Source organism: Carassius auratus, unplaced genomic scaffold (assembly GCF_003368295.1).
Source record: "Carassius auratus strain Wakin unplaced genomic scaffold, ASM336829v1 scaf_tig00215868, whole genome shotgun sequence".
NCBI lineage: Eukaryota > Metazoa > Chordata > Actinopteri > Cypriniformes > Cyprinidae > Carassius > Carassius auratus.
The window spans coordinates 134,285-154,088 of NW_020528283.1; the positions used below are offsets into that span (position 1 = coordinate 134,285).

At 36.0% G+C, this 19,804-nt stretch overlaps 2 protein-coding genes across 3 annotated transcripts; one reads left to right on the forward strand and one right to left on the reverse strand.

Moving 5' to 3' along the window:
• Positions 1–364: 364 nt before the first annotated feature.
• On the reverse strand, positions 365–12,696 carry LOC113096072 (synaptic vesicle 2-related protein-like). Its single transcript, XM_026261463.1, has 16 exons — positions 12,404–12,696; positions 7,571–7,731; positions 6,668–6,753; positions 6,348–6,446; positions 6,118–6,189; positions 5,884–6,008; positions 5,583–5,646; positions 5,252–5,377; positions 5,001–5,129; positions 4,231–4,304; positions 3,928–4,004; positions 3,251–3,355; positions 2,470–2,581; positions 2,288–2,369; positions 1,513–1,602; positions 365–740 (listed from the first exon to the last, which is right to left on the reverse strand). Exons 1-16 carry the CDS (start codon positions 12,436–12,438, stop codon positions 528–530), a joined length of 1,650 nt encoding a protein of 549 aa, XP_026117248.1. The 5' UTR covers positions 12,439–12,696; the 3' UTR covers positions 365–527.
• A 1,530-nt stretch (positions 12,697–14,226) lies between these two features.
• On the forward strand, positions 14,227–19,664 carry LOC113096081 (ubiquitin carboxyl-terminal hydrolase 30-like). Of its 2 annotated transcripts, none has more exons than XM_026261471.1 (13): positions 14,227–14,379; positions 15,021–15,130; positions 15,839–16,021; positions 16,114–16,217; positions 16,371–16,469; positions 16,591–16,636; positions 16,713–16,807; positions 16,928–16,987; positions 17,141–17,227; positions 17,322–17,402; positions 17,527–17,749; positions 18,163–18,283; positions 18,435–19,664. In XM_026261471.1, exons 1-13 carry the CDS (start codon positions 14,309–14,311, stop codon positions 18,679–18,681), a joined length of 1,527 nt encoding a protein of 508 aa, XP_026117256.1. In that variant the 5' UTR covers positions 14,227–14,308; the 3' UTR covers positions 18,682–19,664. The 2 variants fall into 2 exon arrangements, with proteins under 2 accessions (XP_026117256.1, XP_026117257.1); XM_026261472.1 differs by having other exon boundaries at positions 18,175–18,283.
• The last annotated feature ends 140 nt before the right edge of the window (positions 19,665–19,804 follow it).

Here is a 19,804-nt window from a genome sequence, read left to right on the forward strand (position 1 = left end):
TAAAGTGTAAGGCCTTCTTAAAAAAATAAAAATAATAAAACATTCTCTTTCTTCTCACTGTCATTCTAAACCTGTTGCAGACACACATTGTCCTGCACATTGTCATCTTTCAACTTCTAGACTTCAGGTTCAAATCTTTCATTGTTCAAATGCTCATCAGATCCTTACAACATGTGAGAGCGATTTCACGTGTTAAACTGCATAATGAAATTTGTAACACTTAGATCCATTTTCAACCCATTTCCTGTTGTACTTCCTTGTGGAATAAGGTAAAAGGGGAGTATTATGTGATGTGAATCTATTCCACTCTAATTGTCTGGTCCAGAGGTTTATAAAAAGAAACCTTGCAACCTTTGCTGGAGGAATGTGTCATTAATGGACTGACAAAACCAAGCAGTTCTTAAAATCATTAAATCTGCTATTCTTTTGTGGACACACATTGCTTTTTTTTACAGAAAAGATTCCCCACTTCAAACTAAGAACACTTTCTTCGACTATGTCTTTTCCAAACCTACATGTAGTGTGCCTTAGTCCTGTGATCCAGAGCTGGAATGTGGAATCCCTCCAGGGCTGTGCTCTGAGGCCCGTCCCATCATCTCCTGACCCCACTCTCTGTGACTGGACTCCTGGAGGCCTCGTCCTATGGTCTCTATGGGCAGGGCACAGGAAGCAATAGCAGCCAGCAGACCGCAGCAACAGTACACTGACAGAGTCAGGTACACAGAGGATTCCAGCATCACCTTGAAGAAGGAAGCAAAGATCTCTTATGTTCACCAAGATTTCATTTTTTTAAATCAAAAATACAGTAAAAACAGTAAATTAAATTAAAATTAAATTACATTTAGCAGATGCTTTTATCCAAAGCGACTTACAGTGCATTCAGGCTATCAATTTTTACCTATCATGTGTTCCCAGGGAATCAAACCCCCAACCTTGCACTTGATAGCACAATGCTGTACCAATTGAGCTACAGGAACACTATTGCATAACACTATTAGAATTTAAGTTTTCTATTTTCATGTATTTAAAAATTTAATTTATTCCTAGATTGGTAAACCTGAATTTTCAACAGCCATTACTCCAGTTTTCAGAGTCAAGTCACCTTTATTTATATAGTGCTTTACACAATATTGGTTGTGTCATAGCAAATATTTTGCCACACGATCCTTCAGAAATCATTCTAATAGGATAATTTGGTGCTCAAGAATAATTTCTTAGTATTACTGCTGAAAATGGTTGTGCTGCTAAATATTTCACAGAAACCATTTGTTCAAAAGAATAATATAGTATAATAGAATAAATAATAGTATCTTAAAGTTTCGTATATACCAAAATGTGAACTCAAATATGTGGTTTAAGTTGGTTTTAGTATTTTCCCACCCGTGAATTTAAAATAATTTTATGTACAAACTTACTAACTTACAAACTTACTAATGAACCATAATTTCTGAAAACATTTACACAGATATGAACAGTTATTGAATAGTAAGTTCCTGGTTATTGTTTCCACACCTGTGCCACAAATGGTGTGATGAGCGCTCCAACCCGAGCCATCCCACTGCTGGTGCCCAAACCCAGTGCCCTCGTTGCTGTGGGATAAACCTGCAAAAGACACACAGAGAGAGAGAGAGAGAGATAATGAGTGATTTGGGTGATCTTCTCATTGAACATTGAACTATTACATAACCACAGGGAGGTTAGTGAATGGACCTACATGACCTACATGGATCTATTACTTCACTTCACTGCTATTATGCTGTAAACACTTGCAAAACCAGTTAAATATCACAGACAAAGATTAATGTAATTAGCAAAACTGCCTCAGGTTAGTAACTACAATTTTAAGTAACTATGGTATGGAATAAAATTACCTTAATGGCATTTACAACAAAGACAACCTACAGACACTATACATAATATTCAGCCCTCCAGTCCTGTATCTGGAGATGAACTCCAGTAGTAATAATAAAAAAAAAGGATGACAAAGTGGCCTGTTTTATGTCAGGTAAGCTGTTGCAATGTCTGCCTAGTGGTAGGAGTGAGCCAGGAATTGGTAAAATAAAAATCATTTTTTAGCACAGTTGATGCCTTGAGCAAAACATTTCCCATTACACTGACAGTCTACAGGCTTTACTCTCCTTTCAATTTATCTGAGTGTAAAATTTTCCTTTGTTTCTATTACATATTCCTTTGACTGCAAAAGATGATAGAGCTTTCCTTTGAGCCTCAGTTCTTCCAAAAAAAAAAAAAATTAAACAACTGAAAGGAACTGAAAAAGAGTTCTTACTTCAGGAGTGTACACATATGCAGCCTGGAAACCTCCAGCAATGAAAGCCCTTGCAATGAATATAAATACTGTCAAAGAAGTCCTGCAATATAGGGAATGTAGTTATTCACAGTATGGTCACATATGCAATTAAAAAAGGCTTGAATGCCCTAAAAAAGACAGTAATAGATGTGCTTTCTGACCTTCCCACACAGGCGTAGAGTGGCACAATGCAGAGAGAGAAGACAAAGAAACACAGTGCCATAGTCATCCTTCTCCCTAATCGATCAATCGCCCACAGGGTCACCAGCAGGCCTGTGATGCATCAATCAATAAGTTAGTCACATTTTTTTTTGCCTGCCATATGTTATTTAAAAATGAGATGTTAAAGGAGTGGTTCACCCAAAAAAAATTTTTCACGAAATGTAGATGAGTTTTTCCTTCATTGGAACAGATTGAAAGAAATTTAGCACTGCATCACTTACTCACCAATGGATCCTCTGCAGTGAATGGGTGCCGTTAGAAGGAGAGTCCAAACACTGGGTAAAAAATATCACAAAAATGCACAAGTAATCCACATGATTCCAGTCTATCTCAGAATACACTGACTTCTGTTTAGAATTGTTTTGGACTGTTTTTGCTTTTTAATTGTGTTTGATCTGTGCATATTTCTCTCCTGATTCAGACAAGACATCTTAAAGATGCTTTTCACTTCAAAAGACATTCACTGATGAACTTGAGTCATGTGGATTATTGTGATGCTTTTATCAGCTGTTTCATCTCTCATTCTGATGGCACCCATTCAGTGAGGAGGATCCATTGTTGAGCAAGTGACATAATGCTTAATTCCTCCAAATCTGTTCTGATAAAGAAACAAACTTACATCCAAACTTAACTACCTTCGACCTTCTATCTTGGTGAGTGGGTAAATGTAAATTTTTGGATGAACTATTAATTTAATTGCATTAAAATACAAATGTATACCAGGAAACTCAGAAAGTGTGGTCCATAAAAGGTCTTTGTAATCATCTGAATTCAGATATTTGCACTCCAAACTGCAACCTGGCTCCATTTTACTGCCCTTCGCCTCTAGGGGGAGACACAAGACCAATGTATGGTGAGCGTGATTTCACAAAGTACAGTACAACATGTTCCTGATCAACCTCCCTTTTGATCCTGAAACAACACTCCAATCAACCAATATGAACTGAGATATAACTTTTCAGGAAATATCTGTTTAAGGCTTACAATTAGGATTCTACACCCTTGTTAATCAGCTATCATTTCCCACTGATTTTAGGAATAAAGGATGGGTAGGGTTAGGTTTAGGTTTAGGTTTAGGGATTGGGTTAAGTATATATTTTTGATAATAATGTTGATCCAGGATCATCAAAACATTGATCCAGGAACATGTTTCACTTGGCAAAATCACGGCGACCCCAATGTATGCACACAAAATACATTGGTTGTGTATGGTTCTCATTCTTCTAAATTGAAATTATATTAAACACACTGGTTTACATATTATTATTATAATTTTTTTACTGTACAGTACAATTACACTGTACAGTATATTACATATGTTGAATTAATGTGGTATTCTATTCTTTACATAGCCTCTAATTTCTCACTATACTCTACACACAATAGCTTTCACTCACGACCACAGGCGCCTCCCTCCTGGAAAAGTGCAGTGGTCAGCAAAACCACGCCATAATATGAGAATGCATTAGAGAACCTGTAACAGAAAGCACATAATAAACTGAACATGAATGAAAGCAGCCAGAACAAAACACTGTGAAATATCTGAGTGAAGTTGTGAAACAAAAGAGTGAGATGTGACAAAAAACAAAACAAAACATCCTTTTTAAGATTTAGTAATAGACATCTATATGAAGAATGCAGACAGGTGATTGAATAAGAGCTAACATGGTAATTAATAGGAATTTGTATGACCATCTTACCATATGAACCAGAGCAGAATAGTGGTCAAACGGAAGTGTGGAGAGAAAAGATCTTGAATTTTCCCCCTGTCCTCCTGAACACAGAAAATAACAATTATACCCAAAATAAGGGGAGATAAAATATGTCAAAATGGATAAAGAGAGAGAGAGATAGAGAGAGGATAAATATGGTAATATTGTGAAATATTATTATTAGATCATATTATATAAAATTAAAATAATTTTTCTATTTTAATATATTTTTAAAAAAGTAATTTATTCCTATGATAGCAAAGCTGAATTCAGCAGCAATTACTCCAGTTTTCAGCGAAACACTTCTTATTATCATCAATGCTGAAAAGGGTTTTACTGCTTTATATTTTTGCAGAAACCATGAAACCCTTATTATTATTTTTTTTTCAGAATTCTTTGATGAATATAAAGGTCAAAAGAATAATAATAGAAGTGGTATAAATAATATTATCTAATAGTTTGGTATAGAAAAAAACATGAACATGTAGTTTAAGTTGATTCGTATGTATGTATGTATGCATTTATTCATTCCAAAGATTTTAAACAACTCGTAATCATAATTCATAAAAATAATTTATGCATCATAATTTTTGCATGAAAACTTTCACACACCAATGCAGATTCAACACTACTGTATTATAAGAAGTGTTTAATGGTTTTCCAAGAAATTAAGACCAAGTTAAAAAAAAAGAAGCCATAAATGGCATAAATTATATAAATAAAGTAATATACACAAGTATATTTAACGGGTATTTTACCTGTCTGGCTGCTATGAGTTTTCCCAGCGGCATGGGTACATTATTCTCTGTAGCAATGCGTTTGAGTGTGTTTAAAGCCTTCTCTTTATTTCCTGTCAGGACGTCGTAACGAGCGCTCTCCGGCAGCCACTGTTGATGTGCATTTGACATTTTGCTTAGACTTTTGTTTAGACAATATATCGCTCACACCGATATATAATTCATATCTAGCTCAAAATGAAACAACAAAAGTGCTATTTTAGAACACTTACAAAGCAAAGAAAAGCAAAAATGAAGAGTGGAATGGTGGAGAAGGCCAGCAGCCAGCGCCAGCCTAAGGTTGGCATCACCAAAATAGCCAGGAGCACTTCAAATACTGTACCCAAAGCCCAGAAGATCTACAGCAGATCAGAGAGAAAGAGATTTCAAAGAGATTTAGACTAAATCCACACAATATCACAGTTATGACAACTCCATGTTTTGGTTCAATTTATAACTGAAACTATTTAATCAATCAGGGCTATGATATCTGTATTTAAGAATAGAATAGAATAGAATAGAATAGAATAGAATAGAATAGAATAGAATAGAATAGAATATTACCTCAATCAACAGAATGCAAGTGGCTCTGGACCGCATGGGGAGAAACTCAGCATACAATGTTACTCTTAAAGGAGAGACCACAAGTTTGCTATAAGTCTCTATAATTATTCAGTGATATTGCTATAAAAACTGGCATATTGGAAAGGACAACATACAAATTAAAAGAACCTTAAACTGTTTGCATTTTTCTTTAATCAAATGCAGCCTTGAGGAAAAATAAGACTTTCAAAGCTTTCAAAAATCCCATCAACCCCAAACTTCTAAACCTTTGTGTGTGTATTTAGATCTGTGTCATACTCACGATTGTGGAGCCCCTCCAATGCCAAAGCCCACCAGAGCTCTGAGGAACAGGATCCATCCATATATAGGTGCAAACGCACTGAGGAGGCCATAAAACAAGGTCCAAAATACACTCATCTTCAAACCCTACCAAAAACACACACATCTTTAATCATTCCCCGCTGGTGCACAGTGAATATAAATCACATTTGTGCCATTGGACATGCACATACTTCACTTTAATTTACATACTCACTGTTTTTCTCCCATATTTATCAGATATGTTGCCCCATAATGAAGAACTGATCATCATTCCAATAAACACTACCTGTTTCAGAGAAGGGTAGAATCTCCACATTACATACACATCAATGTGGTTATTCAGGCAAACACATTTAGGAAGGATCTAGAAAACCAATACTACTTCCAAACGTTCTAAAAAACATGAGGAAAGTCATTATTGACCCCAGGAATAGTGTACAGTACCGAAGTTAGCAGTGCCACCTCCCAGCTGAGCAGTGCCCACTCACAGTGCAGTTGAGGGGCCAATATACTGAGGATCATCATCTCCATGGCATCGGCCATCTGCACACAAATTCAGCCATCGGCAATATGGAAACAAATATAGCAGCTACTCCATCTGACTAACAGAATTAGCTAAAGATTTACAGCTTATTAATTTGTAAATAAAATGTTTAATTTATACAATGTCTTACTGGAACCCAAGGTCAATTTAATTGTAATTATAGAGTGCTGTGATGATACAACAATTGTTCCCTCAGTGCATTTTGTTTAAGTTTTGTTACCCATGAAAGTCCAGTAAGGATGGATAGTTTCCACTGGAATGTCCCGAAGCCAATGGCTTCCACTGCATCCTCAACCATGAAGGTATCTGTTGAACGAGCAACATATGGAGAGTAGTTTAGCCTTAAAGATGTTCAGTGAGCTGTCTGATAATTAATTCAACAGTCCTGTATATAGAAACCATTTAACATGCTCAAGTATCATTTTGTCATTAGCTCTTATTATTGCATTTTTAATTTTAATTTAAGTTTCAGTAATTTTATGTAGTTCTATGTTTCTACTTCTATTTTATGTACTATATTTCTGTTGAATTAATTTTTACTTCAGTTTTAGTCATTTTAGTTCTTCAGTTTAAACATTTGAATTAAGTTAGTTGCATTTCAAATTTTCATTAGATTTTTTTTATTATTATTATTGTTTTATTACAGCTTTAATTAACAAAAGAAAAATCGATTAAATGAATAAACTACATACAATTTGTTTTTCAACTTTTAATTGATTAATGATAACAAAGTTAGGAGATCTGGAAGGAGGAGGCGGGAATCGGCGAATATTTAAAAATAAAACTTTAATAAACAAATAAACAAACACAAACAAAAGTAAAAGCGGAAGGTCCTCACGGACAACTGCTGCATAAATAACAAAATAAATAGTCCAGGCCTGGTCCTCTCTCATCTTTCATTGTTGTCACTCCTCCTTTTATCCATCCGGAGCTCCTGCGTGGGACTCGAGACCGGTGAGTGGTGCTAGTGTCGCTCATTACACTTTCACTCCACCGGCCTCGCTTCCCTCCCACGGCTCTCGGCCCCGCCCACTCATCGCAAACATTTAGAAAGAAACTAAACACCTTTTCTAACAAAAAATTAACTAGTGATCAGTAACCAATATTTATTGGCTAATCATACCATCAGTGGGGTTGGCAAACTCCCGAGGAACCGGAGCACCATCAGCCAGGGAAACAGACTCCATATCCGTCCGTCCTCCATCCATCTGCAAAGCCTCTTCCCTGCTGCAATATTCATCCTCTGAGCGAGTGCTTTCACCTGTACGCCGGAACTTCACCACTCTGTCAGAGAGAAAAACAGGCAGACAGATATCAGAATCAATTAGAAGATTCAGATTGACATATTTCTGAAGTGCTATATATATATGAATGGCTCCAACACACTGAATAAAGGTTTAATTTAGCAATGCCTTTGCATGTGCCTACACACCATCCAGCCAATATATGCTGTTTATTGTAACGTGGCATGCTAAAATATATCCCTTGACAGAACAAGCATCTGCATGTGGGATACAGCTGCAATGTGCACAGGACAGAATGATGCACATAATAAAAGCCAGTTGCCAAGGTGATGAGAGAGCTTGTTTGTGCAATGCCTGGAAAGAAAGCACAAGAGAATGCTAGCATGTTGTGATGATGTGTGAAGAGACAGTGGAGTAATGTTTGAAACTGTGACTCACAACCCACAGCCTTTATGGGGCAACTGGCTGACAAGAATTTTCTCACTGAATGAAAACTGCAGTTGAAAGAAAACAACAACAGATGCTCTAGCAGTAGTCTGGGGGGATTTTTACTATACAAATATCCTCACATCTATGAAGACCGATTGGATCAGGGAGCAGTAAATAAGAGGAGCACAGAGATATCCAGTGTTTTAATTACTGTAATTGCAATGCTCACAGCGACACTATGAGCAATAAAGCTTTCATGAGCAGCTGTGTAATTAAACAGATGACCTCTCCATGCTCAGCAGAGACAAACGTGTCTCTGGGAGCATTAAAATAAACAAATAAAAAACAAGATGAAGATCATAAATCTTCTCAAATTAGCAATGATTTTAATGACAGCACAGACCTGGGCTCCTGCAAACATAAAGAAAATCCTATGAAAGAATTGTGTTTGTGACTCTTTCCTCTGTATTATTTCCATAAAGCATGGAAAAGACCAGCTGAATCAAGCTCTACATCCACAATTAAGAACGCTGCCATTCTGATTTCTGCACACCATCAGATGGCGACTGGGCCTACTGCCAAGCATCAGCAGCACAGGAATAACATCAGCATAAGCAGTCTGATTATTCAGAACTCTTCTTTGCATCAGTGGAAAGACCTTTACTGCAACAAAGATTATCAATGACACACAAGGATAGATTTCCATTTGTTTGTAACTTGCACTGTCTTGTTAAGATGCCACTGATGGACTGGGTGATCAATCAAGACTGAGACCAAGATGTTTTGCTGTTCATGACTGGCCTTATTCCATTTAAAACAGTCATACACCATTCACTGAAATGAATCTCATGATGTGGTTTATACAGGAAAGTCCATCTAGACTCTTCACTGAAAGTTAGGGTTTGATTGAACAGGTTACATCAACCAACAGCTGCCAAAAAGGGCAACTGACTTTCAGAAAAAAAAAAAAACTTACTATTTAAAGGAGAAGTCAGAAATAGCCCTATTAACATGTATTCTGTCATAAGCGATGTGATCATAATATATATATATATATATATATATATATACATAATATAAAATGGATCACAAAACTCATGGTTCAGATCACATTACGGATTTTGAGTCATGGATTGGTTATTTTTTTTGAATCAGAAAAAAACACACACACAAAAAAAAAACTACTGATATCTTACTTTTCTATAGTGGTGCAATGGATCACACACCTCATGGTTCAGATCATATTTGACCATGGACCACAAAATGTAACTATTTGAAAATCTGGAATCTGAGGGTGCAAAAAAAATCTAAATACTGAGAAAATCACCTTTGAAGTTGACCAAATTAATTCTTAGCTATGCATATTACTAATCAAAAACTATGTTTTTATACATTTATGGTAGGAAATTTACAAAATATGTTCATAGAACATGATCTTTACTTAATATCCTAATGATTCTTGGCATAAAAGAAAAATCAACAATTTTGACCAATACAACTGATAAAATACAATATACCCCAGTGACTTGAGGTCCAGGGTCACATATTACAGATTTTGAGGCATGGATCAGATAATTTTTCAGATAACAGTTAAATACAGATGAATCTTTGTTAGAGCTGTGGCGTTATTTGATTAGCAGACAGAAACCGGTATTTATTGGCTGCTGTCTCTTTAAGACCAATGCACAGACCTAATACTGACACACATTCGGTTTCTTTTTCAGCCATTTAAGTTTACTTTAGACATAACGAAGTCGTGGCCTAATGGTTAGAGGGTTGGACTCCCAATCGAAGGGTTGTGAGTTCTAGTCTCGGTTGTGGGTGGGGAGAGTGCATGTACAGTTCTCTCTCCACCTTCAATACCACGACTTAGGTGCCCTTGAGCAAGGCATCGAACATCGAACTGCTCCCCGGGCGCCGCAGCATAAATGGCTGCCCACTGCTCCGGGTGTGTGCTCACAGTGTGTGTGTGTGTTCACTGCTCTGTTTGTGTGTGTGCATTTCGGATGGGTTAAATGCAGAGCACAAATTCTGAGTATGGGTCACCATACTTGGCTAAATGTCACTTCACTTTCACTCACTTTAACCGACAGTGTTTACTAGAATACTTGCCAAAACGGGTATTTTAACTTTATAACTTTGTGTGAATGTGAAAGAGGAATCAATTCGGCTGAGCACAAACAACAGCGCGCGCGAGTTAAATTTCGTGAATGTGTAAACTGGTATGACAAAACGTGCAAATGATAAACTTTCACTCGATAATTAAACCTAATCCGCGAAAAACATGCGTGCCGAACCATGGGGCATAAATATATGTAAAGAAGTAAAATTGTCTCTTAATTTTAAATGGATACCAATATTAATCATAAACATTAATCATAATATTTAATAATGTCTAGCAACTTGAAAATGTTGTATTAATAAATAAATATTTAATGATCTACATTTGATAGATTTCACTGTACACTAATTATATAAAACTATATTTCAGTGCACCATACTACATATACAAATAAACTAAATATATGCATTTATTTGCATTCAAAGAGCTGGCAACTGATAGAAAAGGTTGGAATTAAAATGTAGTTTATCCTGTGCCCCTCCAGTAAGATTATGGCTCCCTCTAGTGGAAATAGAAGTAGAAATGTCTGTAGGCATAAGGGAAGGCCAGCAGAACACACAAAATAGCCCCTAACCTGCAAGTGCAAGCTTTTTTAAATTCCAATTAAAATTAAATTTCTTACCCAGCTATGCTTTTATTTTCTGTGATCCAGATCTCTTTTTTTTTTGAGACTCTGAGAATCCAGGTGCCAGCAATATTTATGAGGATAACATGATGCAAGTCAAAATAAACCATGAGAAGTATTGCGAAAAATAATTGTGTAGCTTTATAATAATTGAAAACAACTAATTTTTTTTGTGAATTGGGCTACCCAGATACATTGTGCTGTGTGTTTCTGACTCACCAAAAGCCGTTTGTAAAGAGTCTCCATGAAGTTGACTACACAGTGTGAGCAGACTTTTGCTGTACATCTTTTTTTTATGTCATCATATTAAAGCGAAGCTGCTAAAATACCATAAAAACACTACTTACATTTCTATTTTATTCTGGGGTAAATCTGGGGTTGCACAGGACATGGGGTGGCAATGCTTTTTCTTAGGATGGCAGTTGGCACCCTTTGCCACCCATAGATCGGCCCCTGAAAATTGCTTGCAAATCTCCCATTATGCTATTTAATTGTCAAATCTTTTATTCAATTTTTTTGTCAACTTGTTCATTTCATTTTAGTTTTTGAGTGAAAAAAAAAAATCCATTATTTGGGGATAAGTTTGAAATGCATACTCAAAAAACTCAAGTGTATATAGCTCCGATGAGAATAAAAGTTACCTTACCATATAAAGTTTAAAATTTTATTAGATTTAACAAAAAAAAATAATAATAATTAATTAATTACATATATGTAATTCAAAATAAAAATAAAATATTACTTTATGATGAAAATAAAATTACATTAAACAGGACAATACACATACCTTTACAATTAAATTTAAACTGTTTTTCTAATATATATTTTATATATATATATATATATATATATATATATATATATATATATATATATTATTAAGAGGGTTTTCACTTAACCTTGGGTTAACATATTTTTAATCTTTGGTTTAAGCAACATTTCAGTTTATAATTTTGAAAAGGTCTTGTATGGGTTAAGAAGGCCTTCCACAGAAATAATTTAAAAATCATTTAGTATGAACAACCTAAAAAGTCACAAACAGGATTTAACATTTTTCTATTAGTCAAATTCAAAATGTTATCGTGTAAAAATATTTTAATACCTTTCAAAGTGATCATGGCAGACACTGCGATGTACGAAAAAACCCAATAATCCATATATAACCTCTGTTATACAGGTATATTCAATGGTATCGTCATGTGCAATGCAAATGAATCAATGGACGAGGAAAATAGTCTATGCAACACAACATAGCTGCTTTAAAACACATAGCCCGTTTAATCTACTTGATCTGTTTACCAAACGTAGCCTACACCTTTGCCACTCCATACATTGCATAAATATCTATTCTACATCAGCCTACATCTAGGTTATGTAAGCAGTGATTTTTCAAAGAAGTTGCGTAAATATCAATGTCACATTGTGGACAGCACATTCTAGTAGATCACTAAAAGGGCTTAAGTGAAGGAAAGAGAGTGTTTGCGTGGTGGCTAAGGTCGCGTGCGGATGAAAGAAACGTGATGAAAGCAGACTCACGGGAGCTGTCTTAACTGAAACAAATCATCGTCCATTATCGGTCTGTTCGTCGGGCTGCCGGTGTCTTTGTCTCATTGCCGTTACATTGCTGTCGGGTCGAGGCTGATTTCAGCACCACGGGCGTGAGGACAGCGAAGAGCTCAGAGAGGGGCGGTGTGGCGCGGGGCGTCCATGATTCCTGCGCGTGTCGCGTCGCTGCTGGCGTCGCTCGCTCGTGCGGGATCTCTGCACAGCCTGGAACACCCGGTTCATCCCAAACTACCGGGAGGGAACTGCGAATGTGGAGATACAATACACTTTTCCTCCCATGAATTTCATTGACTTTTTTACATTCATTTTTTTTTTTTTTGATTAAGCTAAAAATATAAAGCTGAAAAAGCTTAAAACAAAATCAAAATTATAGAGCTCAATATCGAAGATCTACGGATAAATTTAATAATAATAATAAAAAAAGATATTTACTGAAAGGATTATATCATTTTAATAAACCATAGTTATGATGGTAAGAGTTGATTGACAACTAGGCTACTGGTTCCACAGACCAGGTTAAAGCCTAGACCCAGACTAAAATGTTAATCTGAGAGGTTTCAACTGAAACTAATTTGCATTGATTGATCTAAAAATTTGTCAGTGCCCTTGTTATGTCTCAAGATGCATACCTGCAGGCCTAATGTATTTTTCTGAGGCATGTTTTTTTTTTTTTTTTTTATAAATGTCCTAATTGAACTATTGCTTAATTCTGGTTTAGTCTAAACCCTGTCTGTGAAACCAGGTTTAAGACTTTTAAGAATAATTTGTGTGTGTGTATGTGTATTTGGATGAGAAATCTATTATATTTTGAGAGAGAGAATGAATTACAACTATTAACTTTCATTACCTTTTCTTTAATTCGAAAAAAGAAATACTCAAAGAGAAAAAGACAAAAGTAAATAAATAAACAAATTAGTTTTTGTTGTTGTCTGTTTTTAAGTCTACTCGTGTTCATTAGGAACACAAAACAAATCCAAATGCACATATAAATCCTTTAAAAGCTCACACAGCCTATTTAAAGTCTTCATTTTCTGTGACCTGGTTTATCTTATTAAGACTATGATATGGAGCTTCTATTATTATCCAGCAAATTTGTGTCCTAAACAGTTGAGGTGACTAAGGTGAATGTTGAACACTTAGCTAATGTTCGGATTAATTAATTTCTGTACTTTACAAACAAACCCTCATGTTGGCTCATATATACAAGCTAATATACACTATATGCACTCATACACTATTTACTTATGCACTATGTACTCAACCATGTAGTGTATGAATTATATAAGATGTCTGATAGCCCCTCCCACTTCGCTACGTAATTAAACCTGCGATAGTTAAGTGCATGAAGTGTCCAACATACACAATATTGTACTACATTAGACAAAATTAAGAACAAAAAAGCAAGAAAGACCTATGAAGCTTTTGTTACTTTAAATTGGTGTAATTCCATCCCTGGCATGAATTGTTTCACTTTACATATTCATATGAATTTTTATTTGTTTTCGTACCTGTTGCGAGTTGTATATGCTTTTACAAAGTTTTGTATAATTTCTGCACAATAAAAAAAAAGGAAGAGTCCAACATTCCACGCTTCGTTTTTTTCGTTTAAGTGCTAAGTGCATCATCCACGTGTGCACTTTTTCTTCTTGGAATTTTCAGTGTGAATGCACTACTCGCATTATTTATACTAAAAAACGTCATAAAATAGTGCATAAGTACGCGATTTGGCAGCATAGACAGTAAAAGCACGCGCCTGATGCTTTCTCAGCCTTTCATCGTTTCCGGTCACGGCATCGAGACTCGTCCTGCTCCGCGGAAGGTCCGTCGCGGAACAATGCTCCATGTTTAGTTCCGCACATGCGGGCGCAGTGAAATATGCCTTGGTGCAAACAGGGAGCTACAGACAAGCTTGTTCGAGAGTTCTTACGCACTGGAACCGCTGCAAGGTTGGAGTTTGTATAAAAAAAAGTGTAAAATGACTGTTTAATGAATATTGTATCGGTGTAGCTCAGATAGACGTAGGAAAGGCAGATCAGATTGTGGCAGCTGTAGCATTGAAGGCCAGCAGACTTTCGCTGTGTTTGTATTTCACTGATCATCACAAATGAATGAACAAGCGGATCTGTCTTTTTTGTACTTTTAACTATTATAGATCCAGTAAACAAAAATGTTGTAATAAATGTATTCGGCGGATTTTTAATAGCTTGACAGCCAGCAGTAGCTTATTAAAACTTCCCCATCTGTCTGTAAAATACCATTTATAGGTATTTAATGATTCTGAAAGCTTCGAGTCAGCATTCAGGATTAATATGAGCATGAGATTTGGTTTTGTATGTTCCACTTTTCTCTAAAACAGTCTGTTGTGAAATGATGGCTTTTGCTGGAGAGCCAGGCTTAATGCAAACACAGCTGTCAAGGTCAGAAGTAACGTTATTCAGCTGTCTGTCACTGGTTTGTTTGCGATCAGACTACATGTGATGATCTGTACATGTGCTCTTTAACTTCACTTCATTTCTATGCACTTGTCTGTGTTGGATACAACCAAAACACTTATTTTTATAATTTTTTTCTTCTTTCTTTGTTTCAGGAACAAGATGATTAAAAACTGGGGTGTAATTGGTGGAATAGCTGCTGCCATGGCTGCCGGAGTCTATGTACTATGGGGGCCAATTTCAGACAGGAAGAAAAAGAAAAAAGGTGAGTTATCTGTTTTCTCGGTGATTTAAAATCTCAGAGTAAGTTTAAAGTCACCATTAAATTACATTTTACAACTGTTATTTTTATAGAATGTAAAAGCAGTGTTTATTCTAAACTATTTATTATTTGCCTTTGTAATCTTTATACATAATTGAAAGCATTTGCAATTTCCTTGCCTTTCCAAAAAAAAAAAAACCTTCTGAGGAGAGTGATCACATCTGGTCAAAAGAGAGAAATACGTGTTTGCTGTCACTCTTTCAGTCGTTGTATTAGAAACATTCGTGCAGTTATAGTTGCTAGTTTTGTGATGTTAATACCTGTGGAAACGCATCATCACAGTCTGTGTAAGGGAGCAACTATTAAACTTAGTTTACATGTCAGGAACTGTATCTTCACTGCACTTTGTGAATTTGCTTTTCACAAATGAAAACATATATTCTTAATGTTCAGACGTATACAATATAAAAGTAACCTGTTTATGAAAGTAACAAGGCTCAAAGTTGTGTTATAATATAAATATAGCGACCGCTATAGAGATTGCAGATGTGTTTTGACGATTTCTCGCTTAAATGTATTATTTCTCTCACTCACTGGTATGCTTCTTGGTCTACTTAATAATTATAATAATAATAATAATAATAATAATAATGTGATGTATTATTACTATTATTGTTATTATTACTATTAAACGTCTAATTTCTCTCGCAGGTATGGTTCCTGGTCTGCTTAATCTGGGGAACACATGCTTTATGAACTCACTTCTCCAGGGCCTGGCAGCATGTCCTTCCTTCATCAGATGGCTTGAGGACTCCACAAATGAGAGCAGCGTCCATCCGGAGAGAACTGAGAGAGAGACTCATCTGTCCAGATCTCTGATGCAGTTACTTAAAGGTTATTTCCCATTCACTAACCAATAGTATAAATGCACAAAATATTATTGCACACTAACAGGGTGATCTCTCCATCTTCCCTCCTTTGGACAGCCCTGTCGAGTCACGATCCTGGAGAAGATGACGTTTTAGATGCGGGAGGCCTTTTAGAAGCTCTCAGACTTTACAGATGGCACATCAGCTCCTTTGAGGAACAGGTAAGAGGTTTTCAAAGACAATGCAGTTGCATATTTGACAGTTATTCTAGCTTTTTTTTTTAAAGGGATAGTTCACCTAAAACTAACTGAAATGTTGGGGTTTTAAAAAGTCATTAACATAACTTTGTATTGTATTTGGCTTTTTTTCTGCAGGATGCTCATGAGCTCTTTCATGTTCTCACATCATCATTAGAGGAGGAACGAGAACGTCAACCCAGAGTAGCTCATCTGTTCGACATGCAAACCCTGGAGGTAAAGATGAGTAGTCCCCATGAATGCAGTATTAGGACCCAAAATATAGATGAAAACTAAAGAGTTGGTAATTAGACAGGATCCATAGACATTCTCATGACCCTACTGTGAATTATTATAGAAATCTGTTGAGTCCAAAGAGAAAAACATAAGCTGCAGAAGTGGAGGTAAATTAAAATTTTCTTCTTCAAACATTTTTTTTTCTTTTTTGAGCATTTAGTAATTTATATTTTTCATGATCAGGCCCACTACATCCCATTCCAAGTTTATGGAGGTCCCGACACCCTTTTCATGGGCGGTTAACAAGTTATATGGCTTGTAAACGCTGTGAGCAGCAGGTGACCTTTTTCAGATTTTTTTTGTATTACATTTCAAACGGACTTTTTAGATTATCATATAGTTATGATTTAAATTATTGAAACAATGACATTGTTAACCCTATCTGTTGTTGATTTCAGAGTCCTGTGCACTATGATTCTTTCGACAGCTTGTCTCTTTCTATCCCGTCAGTAAAGTGGGTAAGCAAACTTGCTCTCTAAAACCCAATCAAATGCGTAGAATAGCATTCTATATTTATTACCTATGTTAAAATATGACTGTTGAAGTCATATTGCCTTGTCTTACAGACAAAAATTTGTGTATAGTTTGCCTGACGTGTATCATTCTTTCAGGGCCGACCAGTTACTTTGGACCAATGTCTACAGCATTTCATTTCCTCTGAAACCATCAAAGATGTGGAGTGTGAAAACTGTACCAAGGTATGGTAGATGTTTAGCTTTAGTATCACTGTACCTCATTTATTTGTTGACCTTTCAGAGCATTACTAAGCTGATCCTCTCTGTCTCTTTATAGCAACAGGCTGGAGAGCTTGTCAATAGAGTAGTCCTTGAGAGTCAGAGGACGACATTTGTCAAGCAGCTGAAACTCGGAAAGGTAGATATGATTGTTGTTATTCCTTCATCCAGACCAGCAACCTTTTCAAAACATTGACAGCGTAACAGCACTCTTCATTAATCTCCTGTTCGTTCGTTTTGTGTGTGCTTCTTTTCACCTTTAGTTGCCTCAGTGCCTCTGCATCCATTTGCAGAGACTGACTTGGTCTAAAGAGGGACCTCTCATTAAGAGACAAGAGCATGTTCAGTTTACAGAATATTTGTCTCTGGATCGATACAAACATTGTACTGCTGGTCAGAACCTCCCGAGCACCAGCAGAATAAATAAACCCGTATCTGCCAAAGCTGCTGTAGACCCAAAAGAAAAAACCATTGCTAATGGTGTTGGTAAGAGATGTGAACTCTTTTTCCAGTGGCTATGTGATGCTGTCATTTTAGATCTGTGAATATGGATTTACTACATATAAAGGTTTCATCTGTGAAATATTCTTGCAATCCAAAGATAATAATAATAGTAATAATAATTGCTAATGCTGCTATTATTATTATTTTAAATACAATTCTATAGAATATATACGAAATATAATTTTTTGAGGATCCTGATTGAAACTAATTTCAAAGCTGATGGTTTTGTTGGGATTTGTGAATATGGATATACTCCAGATAAAGGTACTAAAATACCAATCAAATATTTTTGCTATTTTGCATAATAAAAATAATAATGAATTGATTAATAATCAATGATATTATTTTTTATTAGATATATACAAAAAAAAGATGTGTCTAAAGATAAATTTCAGTTTCATTTGCAGACTCAGAACACTGTAACAACAATAAGCCACTGTCCAATGGAACCTTTCCCTCCGTCTTTCTACACTCACCAGGACTGAGCTCACAACTCAACCTCACTTATGACTACAGGTAGAGACATGTTTATGTGATAGATGCATGCTATTATAAAGAGCCAGAATATGTGCTTTGATTTAGTCTGAAACTGCTTCTAAACTGAAAATATTTTCAGGGAATGTAACCCATTTAAAAATTGAGTAAACCTTTTATTGTCTCACTCAAGCGCCTCAGAGTACCTCTTCCGCTTGACGGCCGTCCTGGTTCACCACGGCGACATGCACTCTGGACATTTTGTCACTTACCGCCGCTGCCCTGCCACTCCCCGAGGAACATCTCCTTTTAGCTCCCAGTGGCTCTGGGTGTCTGATGATTCGGTGAGGAAAGCCAGCCTCCAGGAGGCTCTCTCCTCCAGCGCATATCTGCTCTTTTATGAGCGAGTGCAAAGGCGCAGTCTGAGGGAAGAAGAGTAGAGTCTCCGATACTTATCCTTAATTGAAAGCTAGAGTGTTAACCCTTGCTTCTCTCCATTCAAGGCCATGCTACTAAGGCCAAGTGCAACCGTGCATCCCTGTGTGCATGCAGTTTGGCATGCATGTTGTTTCTGATCACTCTTTGTGAGAAAGAGAGAGGGAAGACAAGGGTTCTGTACATCATAGTTTCCACCTTAATCTTGCTCAGCGAGTCTGTGTTTATGGCGGTTGTTGTTTTAGAAAACTCAGAAAAGTTGTTATCTGAGCATAGGAATGATGACAGTCACGATTACTACCAGTTGTCACTGATACGGGGATTGACAGAGATTTGAACTTGTTTTTTGTTAGGAAAACTCTACATTTAAAGAAAATGTTTGTTGCAAATTGACCTAAAATTGTTGCCTTGCTCTTTAAGCTAATGATCTGTTAGAAGTACATTTTAAATGGTTACTCATGCAGTTTTTTTATCATTAATAATGTGTCTTTATCAATGAATGATCTATTGTTAATAATATATTTAAGGAATTTGCATATAAAGGTCTTTTGTAAAGCATAACCACAGCACTAAGTTATTTTTGTTTCACATTTTGACTGTAATTAATGGAGAGCGCAAATTTGTGGGATGCATCTTCATCAAGTGTTGTGTCCACATATAGATCAGGTTTTCTGCTTAATTTGTGTTTTGCTTTGTTGTATGATTGGCATATCCCAGATCAGTTTATCTTTGTGAATACTAAGAAGGCAAACCTAGCAAGAATATGGGAATGCAATCCATACTCCCGATCCTGAGTATTTACCAAATAGATTTTTCGGATTACATAAATATTTCAGTATACATCCATTTCCAGTGTTATTCTGTAAATCCAATGTTAAATGTTGATTGTATGTGATGCTATTTGCACAATTGTATATTTTTATGAAATTAGTGTGTATAATTGTGTGGGTGAATATTTTTTCACATGTACATTAAATTAAATAAATTCTGAAACCTTAATGTTTTCCATCTGCTGTCTTTACAGCTCCACACGTTTAAAATCTCTTAACTTAAACCCATATTATTTTTTTTTAAGCTTAGCATTTTCATTATTTGGAAATAAAAATTTATATTCTGAGTAATATCTCC

Bases quoted from the DNA above. Each gene is read 5' to 3' on its own strand.
- LOC113096072 (XM_026261463.1), bottom strand. From the start codon at position 12,438: ATGGACGATGATTTGTTTCAGTTAAGACAGCTCCC. The intron at 5,378-5,582 runs GTAATATTCTAT...GATCTGCTGTAG, and splicing joins CTTGCATTCTGTTGATTGAG to ATCTTCTGGGCTTTGGGTAC. The intron at 4,305-5,000 runs GTAAAATACCCG...TTCTGTGTTCAG, and splicing joins AACTCATAGCAGCCAGACAG to GAGGACAGGGGGAAAATTCA.
- LOC113096081 (XM_026261471.1), top strand. From the start codon at position 14,309: ATGCCTTGGTGCAAACAGGGAGCTACAGACAAGCTTGTTCGAGAGTTC. The intron at 16,022-16,113 runs GTTATTTCCCAT...TCCTTTGGACAG, and splicing joins TCTGATGCAGTTACTTAAAG to CCCTGTCGAGTCACGATCCT. The intron at 17,403-17,526 runs GTAGATATGATT...TTTCACCTTTAG, and splicing joins AGCAGCTGAAACTCGGAAAG to TTGCCTCAGTGCCTCTGCAT.